Source organism: Mytilus edulis, chromosome 2 (assembly GCF_963676685.1).
Source record: "Mytilus edulis chromosome 2, xbMytEdul2.2, whole genome shotgun sequence".
Lineage (NCBI taxonomy): Eukaryota > Metazoa > Mollusca > Bivalvia > Mytilida > Mytilidae > Mytilus > Mytilus edulis.
In genome coordinates this window covers 55,782,511-55,793,013 of record NC_092345.1, presented here as the reverse complement: position 1 = coordinate 55,793,013, position 10,503 = coordinate 55,782,511, and the positions used below count along the sequence as shown (strand labels likewise).

Sequence of the window (10,503 nt, the reverse complement as noted above, 5' to 3'; positions counted from 1 at the left end):
GACCACTTAGTCAAATTCGAGGTATACGTCTAAAATGGGACGGAGGAAGCAATGTCTGTTTGGTTTTTTTTTATTTCTAGTTCTGGAAAGTAAATAAATCCGAATTCCGAGGAACATTCAAATTCGGAAGTCCCTTATCAAACGGCAAAACCAAAATTTTCTACTTATTACTATATCAAAATGAATAAAATGATCAAAATGAGAACCATCTAAAAAGCGAAGATTTATGTTTTGGAAGACGTATGATTGCAGTTGTAAATTATATTTGTTAACACCTAGAAAATATATATAGTACAGAAACAAAGACATACGTAAGTGCCACAATAGTTTGCTTTAAATAACGATCAAATAGGTTAGTTGAATTACAAGTTTGTTTTAACAGAAGAATTTACAGTCATTCGGTTGTAACTGAGTTAACCTCCTGTTCGTGTTGCTTTCTCTCTAGTTTGTCGTGAAGTGGTTTGTTGGCTTGCTTCTTTATCTTCGTTTTTTAATTTGCCATGATAACGTTTTTTTTTCTTTCACTCTTTCATTTTTCTTATTGCCGGTTGGGTTCTTTTTCCCCATGTTTTAAATATTCAACATAGGCATGGTCAATCAATAATGCAATGGTTTGAAGTTGTATAAAGACCAACAAATTAACTAGAGTATAATAATTCTATATAGCCATTGAAAGTTATTGTATAAAAACTGTAACTTTTAATAAGAGTTCTTATACAAACTATGAATACAATTTGCCGTTTTAAAATCTAATGCATCCTGGGTAATATTTTCAAAAGTGTACACCAAAACGTCGTGATTGATTAATTTTTTTTTATAAATAATGGAAATTCAACCAAAAACGTGACGTTATTTTCATTTGAGGATACGAACAATGAAATTACCCATGATTCTTTGGATTCTGAAAAGGCATACTGTCGATTGATATCAGTGAGGATTACAGCGTGTTCTCTTTATATGTGCAACATTTGTTATCGAATTTAACAAATTTAATCGAAAGGCAATTTGTAGGAAAGTCAAAACCATTAAGGATTTGTATAGACTATACAAATCCTTGAAACTATGTAGATATCGTCTTTTGATGACAATAAATAATAAAAACATGTATTACATTTTCCTTTAAATAAATTAACTCAACATCCTTTAATGCTTGGTGAAAGCAATCGTTAGTTGTCCAGATATGTCCCTTTTAAAATACTTTGTTTCGTTATGAGACTGCACACATACATGAATTAATGGACAAATGTTACAACCCAATCCATCCTGGATAGAAATAATCCGTGTAATTCATTCTTTTCTCCAATCCTGATCCTTGCTTAGCTGGCCACTTGAAGTATGTCACTTCTCCACCAGCCAACCATCCAGACCACCAACCAAAGCTTCCAACCGTTATAATTGTATGGTTACAAGATGCCAATGTTGCCATGTCGACCTCAGCTTTGTTTTGTATAAATTCTACAGATATATCAGAAGGCATATATTTTTTGGCCCAAGGCATTTCATTAGATGCAACTATAAATATAATATTTTTATATCTGTCCTTGAAATAATTGACAGCTCTTATCAGATATTCCGGTGAAGCAACATTAAAACCTTGTCTATTATAAGCCAGTTTACCTCTTCGTATATGGACACCTACTAATGTTGTATTATAGCTAGATACATTGTTGTATTTATGGAGGATTTTGACTATATTTTCCCTTACGTTATTCACAATTTCTGCACGAAACGTGAGTTGCTCTTTCAATTCCTTGATAAAAGGAAAGAAATATTTCCACGATTGTAAGTAATGCCGTAATCTAAAACTTTCTTTTTGATTAAAATTTGTAAGATTTTTATCATGTGTAGCTGATAGTCTTTCGTTTCTTACTTTAAAACTATTGCAAACGCTTGTATCTTTCCTCACTTCAATAGTCAGCTTGAAAATTCTGTTTATCCTGTCATTTTTGTTAAGAATGATAGTCATATTTTTCGACTTTGCTATTCCGAACGTAGAAGCAAATTGAAATATATTCTTTCCCAAACGCTGCTCGAAAACGGGACATAACGCTCCATTGTGTGTCAACATGTCGTTTTTACGACTTGTTGAAGGTCCTATATTTTCGAATGTTATTTTGTTTCTTTCATAAGACATGGTTTCTTTGTCCTCACGCATTATGTATTTCACTATGTGCGAACTGTTCCCTGTTTCTAAGATCAATAGAATCGGAAATGTTCCACAGAGTTGTATACCACTCACAATCAATATGTATATGACGCCTATAACTACATAACCTGAAAAATATATCTTGATCCATTTTGACATCAGGGTAAGACTTGTAAGGTTATTGAACTGAATTTCTTGTCTCTTTTTCGTGAATGAAAAATTATTACTTTTTCATTTTAAATGACTATGCTTCTGTTTACCTTATCATTGTCTTTATTTTTGACAGACACCAAAAATATTTAATGATAATAACAAAAATTTAAGGACGACTTTTTAGCTCACCTTTCCAAAAGGAAATGTGAGTTTTTGCCATCACTTGGCGTCCGTCGTCGTCCGTCCGTCGTCGTCCGTTCGTCGTAAACTATTTCAAAGATCTTCTCCTCTGAAACTACTGAACAAATTCAAACCAAACTTCATCTGATTTTTTCCTAGGGTATCTAGAATAAAGTTTGTGTTTTAATTCCCATTTCATCAAAAAACATGGCCGCCATGGCTAAAAATAGAACATAGGGGTAAAATGCAGTTTTTAGCTTATAACTCAAAAACCAAAGCATTTAGAGCAAATCTGACGGGGTAAAATTGTTTATCAGGTCAAGATCTATCTGCCCTGAAATTTTCAGATGAATCGGACAACCCGTTGTTAGGTTGCTGCCCCTGAATTGGGAATTTTAAGGAAATTTTGCTGTTTTTGGATATTATCATGAATATTATTATAGATAGAGATAAACTGTTACAGCAAAAATGTTCAGCAAAGTAAGATTTACAAATAAGTCAAAATGACCGAAATGGTCAGTTGACCCCTTTAGGAGTTATGGCCCTTTATAGTCAATTTTTAACCATTTTCCGTAAATCTTAGTTATCTTTTACAAAAATCTGTTCCTCTGTAACTACTGGGCCAAATTGAACCAAACATGGCAACAAACATCATTGGGGTAATAGTTTAAAAATTGTGTCCGGTGACCCGGCCAACCAACCAAAATGGCCACCATGGGTAAAAATAGAACATAGGGGTAAATCAGTTTTTGGCTTATAACTCAAAAACCAAAGCATTTAGAGCAAGTCTGAAGAGGTTAAATGGTTTATCAGGTCAAGATCTATCTGCCCTGAAATTTTCAGATGAATCAGACAACCGATTGTTAGGTTGCTGCCTCTGAATTGGTTATTTTAAGGAAATTTTGCTGTTTTTGGTTATTATCATGAATATTATTAGAGATAGAGATAAACTGTAAACAGCAAAAATGTTCTGTAAAGTAAGATTTACAAATAAGTCAAATGACCGAAATGGTCAGTTGACCCCTTTAGGAGTTATGGCCCTTTGAAGTCAATTTTTAACCATTTTCCGTAAATCTTAGTTATCTTTTACAAAGATCTTCTCCTTTGAAACTACTTGGCCAAATTTAACCAAACATGGCCAAAATCATTATTAGGGTATCTAGTCTAAAAATTGTGTCTGGTGACCTGGCTAACCAACCAAGATGGCCACCATGGCTAAAAATAGAACATAGGGGTAAAATGCAGTTTTTAGCTTATCACTCAAAAACCAAAGCATTTAGAGCAAATCTGACATCTGGTAAAATTGTTTATCAGGTCAAGATTTATCTGCCCTGAAATTTTCAGATGTTGTTGGGTTGCCGCCCCTGAATTGGTAATTTTAAGGAAATTTTGCTGTTTTTGGTTATTATCTTGAATATTATTATAGATGTAGATAAACTGTAAACAGCAATTATGTAATGCTTGGGGTATACAATGTTTTTTTTATACTTTCATCATAAATTATATTATGAACACAAGACAAACGAGACATTTCAGTGTGTCCACTCTTGTGTTTGCTTTTGAAGAAGATGTGACAGAATCGAAGAACCATTTATATAAATTGAAAATCCAAAATAATCATTGATGGAAGATTTAAGCAAAAAATTTAAGGTGAGCGATTCAGGCTCTTGAGAGCCTCTTGTTTTCGTTTAACGTCAAATGGCAAAATATTACGAACATATATCAGGACAGGAACATATTAAGGTGAAATGAGAATGAACCCTGCTTTGTATTAAACCGACATATTGAACCGAATTTTAAATTGCAAGTTAACAAAGCGACATTTCGAAAGAAGGCATGACACACCCCTGACAAATCGTTCAAACTCTGTGCCGATACGTCATTGCATTTGCCCAATGGGCCAAGTGAGTATTTCTCATCACTTAGCGTCCGTCGTCCGTCGTAGTCCGTCGTCGTCCGTAAACTTTTTCAAAAACCTCCTCTGAAATAACTGGTCCAATTTTAACCAAACTTAGCTACAATGATCATTGATGACGGCCCCACCTGCCAACAAACATGGCCTCCATGGATAAAAATTTAATATAGGGGTAAAATGCAGTTTTTGACATATATCTTTGAAATAATGCAGTTTTTGACTTATTTCTTTGAAATTAATGCATTTAGAGTAAATTTGACAGTGTTAAAAAGGTTTATTATGTTAAGGTCTATCATCCCTGAAATTTTCAAACGAATCAGACAAGGTGTTGTTGGTTTGCTGTACCTGAATTTGTAATTTAAAGGATATTTTGCAGTTGTTGGTTATTATCTTGAATATTATTATAGATAAAGAGGTAAACTGTAAGCAGCAATAATATTCAGCAAAGTTCGATCTACAAATAGGTCAACACGATCAAAATTGACAATTGACCCCATAAGGAGTAATTGACCTTGAAAGTAATTTTTTTTAAATCGAAAAGTTTTGTGATCTTTTACAAAAATATTCCCCCGCCGAAACAACATGGACAAATTCAACCAAACCTTGCCACAATCATTCTAAGGGTATGTAGTTTAAGAAATATTTTCAATGACCCCTCCTACCAACCAACATGGCTTACATGGCTAAAAATGGAAAATAGGGGAAAATGCATTTTTTAACTAGTATCTCTGAAACTAAGAGGTAAACTGTAAGCAGTAATAATGTTCAATAAAGTTATATCTTCAACAAAGTCAACATGATCAAAATTGACAATTGACCCCTTAAGGAATTACAGTCCTTTAAATTCAATTTTTAACAATTTTATGAATTTTTAGTAATCTTTTACAACAAAAAAAAAAAACCCGCTGAAACTACATGGACAAATACAACCAAACCTTTCCACAATCATTCTTAGGGAATGTAGTTTATGATATATTTTCAATGACCCCTCCTACCACAATCATTCTTAGGGAATGTAGTTTATGATATATTTTCAATGACCCCTCCTACCAACCAACACGGCTGAAAATGGAAAATAGGGGGAAATGCATTTTTTAAATAATATCTTTGAAACTTAGAGGTAAACCGTAAACAGTAATAATGTTCAATAAAGTTATATCTTCAACAAAGTCAACATGATCAAAATTGACAATTGACCCCTTAAGGAATTACAGTCCTTTAAATTCAATTATTAACAATTTTATGAAATTTTTGTAATCTTGTACAAAAAATCTTCCACTTTGCAACAAATTCTACCAAACTTGGCAACAATCATCTTAAGGGTATGTATGTCAAACAATTATGTCCGATGACTGCCTGTCAACCATCATAGCCGACATGGCTAAATATAGAACATAAAGGTAAAATGAAGTATGTAGCTTATATCTTTTAAACTAAAGCACAGGTATGGGGTTGCATTATTTCATGAATCAATTGTAAACAAAAATATCAGGTGAGCGACACAGCCTTTATTCTATTTTTCAAAATAATACAAATTGAATGATCACAAAATGCCCATGAACATGCTTGAAGGTCAAATTTTCAGGATGACCTTGACCTTTATCAAGAAAAACTCTTTAAAAAATAGTAAACTGATAGAATAAAATTGAGAATGGAAATGGGGAATATGTCATAGAGACAACAACCCGACAAAAGAGAAGAAAAAACACAAACTGAAGGCTACAAATGGGTCTTCAACTAAGAGAGCAACTCCCGCATCCAGAATCGGGCTTTATTTGGTCCCCAAACAAAAATGTGTACTAGTTCAGTGAAAATGGACGTCATTCTAAACTCCAAAACATATAAATAAACTTGAAAAGTGGAAAATGTTCTAGTAATTAAGGGGCATCTTACTAATACATGCATTTTGATGGAAACGATTTTATCTTTCCCTTTCGGTGAAACCTCTGTTAACGGTTGCTATATACCTCTATTTGCTATTTCTGGTAACCGGAAATGAGGAACATAACTTATCCTGTATTTTGTTATTTTACAGGACTGTATACTTTTCTTATGCTTGTCGGAGTGAACAGTTAATGCTGTCTGTCATACATGTGGTTGTTTGATGACAGTAGAATAAAATAAAAATTAGAAAAAGCGTGACTACAATCTTATAGTCCCCCAGACAACTAAAAGGGTTGAGGCCCACGACATGGTAAAGTACTTCTAAAGGCTTTTATAGTTATCTGTAGATATCGCCTGTAATTTTGAGGGAAAGTAAACCCAGATTTTTAGAAAATAAAGTTAGTTCAAGGACAGAAAGGTAAATTAAGTAGTAGTTTAAAAGTTGTGCATCCGCGAACAATCAACTGCAGTACGTTAAAGACAATTTGGGACTTAAATTTCAGAGACATCCTAAAATATTACTTTACGGTTGGCTATGAACGAATGATCTCAAGTCAAAAGATGATATATTTCTTTCTTTAATATCAAGAGATAATTCAAATATTAATCAATTGACAAAAATTTACAAAGAGATTCATGCTTTTATATAAGATTTTCCCACTATAAAGCTTGCCTTTCAAGAATTACTGAACTATCAAATTTTTCATTGGAATGCCTATTAAATCATGCTACTCCTGGACTGTTAAAACATGACAATAACTTATTGGTTAAACAAATCGATGCAATAAACAGCTTTATCCGTGAATCCAACAATTTACTACGAAAATATTCACAAAATAACGAATTATAGAAAATGCTCGGGCAATAACCCCAGATACACATAAATATTTTATAACTACTTTATTGACGGAATTCATCCTTGTCCAGCTCTTGCCAGACTGTTGCTACTCAGAATTTGTGAATTGACAGAAAGAAACTGTATTAAAGTATGAACAATTTGAGAAACACAGAAAATATACTGTATCGCCAGTACTTCCTACATGAACAGTGTTGTTTCTTTATTTATTTTTTAAACAATAAGCCATCTCATTTTTTGGTAATTTGTCCTAAATAATTAGTGATAAAGTATCGCAAATTTGTCTTTAAATGCCTTTCATTTTAAAATGTAAATAAAGTAAATGTGGCATAAACTTTATTTTCTACCAGTTATGAGATTGTCGAAGAGGAAATTTAGGGAATCAGTTCAATTTACTTGTTTTGTTGATGATTGCATCGCTAAACAAAAATAACACTTTGTTTAAAATTAAGCAACGATTGCATGCTTTTTAGAGTGATGATTGCATCGCTAAACTAAAATTACTCTAAAAAATTTACTTGCGAGCTGGGTAAAGTGATGATTGCATCGCTCAACTTATATACACTCCGTAAAGCAATACCCATGGTTGGACTTTTGAGGAAGAAATATATATTCTGCTGTTTGGGTTGATGATCGCATCGCTAATTTGCATAACAATCATTACGGGATTTAGACAGCTGGATTAATGAATTGATTTCAAACTATGGACTATGCAGAAGGACATAATCTTCTTATTTTTGACGTTTGTTTTTGATGATAGCATCAATAATTGCATTAACATTTAGTTTTGGTTAGTTGAATACAGAACTAAAGTACTTTTATTTACTGTTATTTTCGTATGATCTTACGCTTGATTTTTAAAATTTGTTTTAAAGGTTCCCTCAAGACAATAAAAAGGATTTAGACCCACAACATGGTGAGCAAAATATGTTCTTAGTTATTACTCGAGCCATCTGGTCTTTTTGCAATGACATCAGGGACAAATGACTATAGCAAAGATCATAAGGTGAAAGGTCAAGGTCATGTCCTTTAGAACGAAATTTGTGTTTTTCACCCCTTTTTAGAATTTATATGTGTTTTAAAGCTTTTTAATGCATTTTATGTCTATTTAAACATATATTTTACAATATGTACAGCAAAGACATATCACAGACAAATGAAATTTCATCTCGTTTTAGATAAATTATTTTTAATATCCATATCTTGCACACTTAACTAGTAGTAGCTTTATATAGATTAACTTACATGCAAACTGCTTTCTTTTCACGTTAAAACAAATATTCTGAAATACATAAAGTTAAACGTAAATTCGGAAATCAAACTGTTTTCACATGACAGTATTTCCAATATCATATGAGTGGCACTTTCCCATTCATATCTTAGGCATGCCGTACATTTCTTTATCATATAATTAGTGTTAAATTTAGGTGAACTATATTTGTAATACGATCAATGGCAATCGTCCTTAATCAGCTATTCAGAATTATATCGATATAGTCAGGATTGTTTTAGGTTTTTTTACAACCCCCATCTGAATGACGTCACGTCGTCGATAACAGTCACGGTTACCAATGCTTTATCAAACCCCCTATTCTGTTTTATGTCATGTTACGTGAAAAACATCTACTGCATGTATATAAAAATGTTTATATGATATACATTTTTGAACATCACACAACTTATCAACCCTCATCAACATAATCTCTCGAACAGTGGGATCAATAATTCATGTTAATGGCGAAAATGCAAAAAAGTAGGAATAACACCAATACACAAGCCTTCGAAATTCGGATCTTATTTTATACATTATTAGCGTATTTTAAAAAGTTGGAAAATATAGATTTGATTATTAATGTATGTCATTTTTTGGTAACAATGCCCTTCTTGTGTTTAGTTAGTGTTGTCATTTAAGCGATATTTGCAATAATGCCATAACAGCAGGGGGTTGGCTAGCTTTTTGTAACATGTAGTTCAGTGTTTCTGTTGTTCCGCTATCTTCCCAATTCGAAATTTAAAAAAAATTGTTTAAAAGATAAAATCAATAATGCTTTTCAACATAAAATTGGTAGCAGACGTAATAAATTTATAACTTTAGGATACCGTACGGCATAAACATGCATCACCGAGGAACAAGTGATTAGTATGCTGCAGTTTCTTATTGACAACATATTTGTCGGTATTCCTATGGGAACTAACAGTTCTCCTCTCCTTGCCGACCTCTTCTTATTTTCATATGAATCGACATTCCTTCAGACACTTGTCAAAAACAAGAAGACCAAAGAAATCATATCATTTAATTTCACTTTCAGATATATTGATGATGTTCTTTCCATTAACAATCCAAACTTTTTTAAATTGATTCCATTGATATACTCCCACGAACTTGATACATGGTCGTCTCAGTATTAGAAACGATGACAAACGAGACGATTTTGTTATTGAAATTTTCAATTCCCCCTCACCTTTGTAGCAATATACCAGCTTCACCTGTATATGGGTTGTATATTTCCCAATTTATTCGTTATTCAAGAGCTTGCAGTTCCTACTCATACTTTGTAAAACATCACCAGTGTCTTAGCAAAAACTTAATGAACCGGGGTATGTCAAAGTACGTCTCCTCATTTTTTTCTAAAATAAGTTCATCGGAAGGTAACAAGACCTTGTTGATGAATATTCCGTATCAACTTCACAAATGATACACAATGGTCTTAAAGTATACATTCTTGGTAGTGACGTTGTTTATTATCTTAATAACGTGTTAAACTATTCTTTTATTTGTCTTCATGAATATTACTTTAACTGTTTAGTCTGTTATTATTGATATCCGTTTGTCTTGGCTCAGTACTTTTACATCTAGTCATTATGTTATTGTTCTATAATAATCCTCGTAATCTTGTCTTTCATTTCGCTAATGTGCTTGATCTTTATACTGTTTGGTGTTTCTTTGATACATATATGACGTGGCTTTGTACTTATGCATCCCGTTATTGTGTTATTGAACTATGTTAAATTTGTGTATTCTTGTTTTGAATTTTTGCTTATATGCTTGATATAAATTCCATTTTGTGCTTCTTTGTTACAATTTTTTTATTAATTTTCTTTTATAGTGATTAAGATTATAAACAACGTTGACTGCTCTACCCCTATTTTTGACATTTTTACCTACTGTGTCTGTTTGTTTTGTTCGCACATCGTTGTCAATGGAATTTGATGTAACTGTCATACAAGTGAGTGGTTCAGCCAGCTTTAAAACAGGTTTAATCTATCATTTTCTACATAAGACAATCCCTGTACCAAGTCAGGAATATGACAGTCGTTATCCATTCAATTAATCAGCTTTTGATTTTGTCATTTGATTAGGGACTTTCC

General features: G+C 32.6%; 1 protein-coding gene across 1 annotated transcript; it reads right to left on the bottom strand.

The window, feature by feature from the left end:
- Positions 1-869: 869 nt before the first annotated feature.
- On the bottom strand, positions 870-2,242 carry LOC139510608 (galactoside alpha-(1,2)-fucosyltransferase 2-like). The gene has a single exon (XM_071297158.1). It carries the CDS (start codon positions 2,153-2,155, stop codon positions 1,247-1,249), a length of 909 nt encoding a protein of 302 aa, XP_071153259.1. The 5' UTR covers positions 2,156-2,242; the 3' UTR covers positions 870-1,246.
- Between the last annotated feature and the right edge of the window lie 8,261 nt (positions 2,243-10,503).

What these genes read in the sequence shown, in the direction of transcription:
- LOC139510608 (XM_071297158.1), bottom strand. Translation starts at nt 2,155, where the DNA reads ATGCGTGAGGACAAAGAAACCATGTCTTATGAAAGAAACAAAATAACA.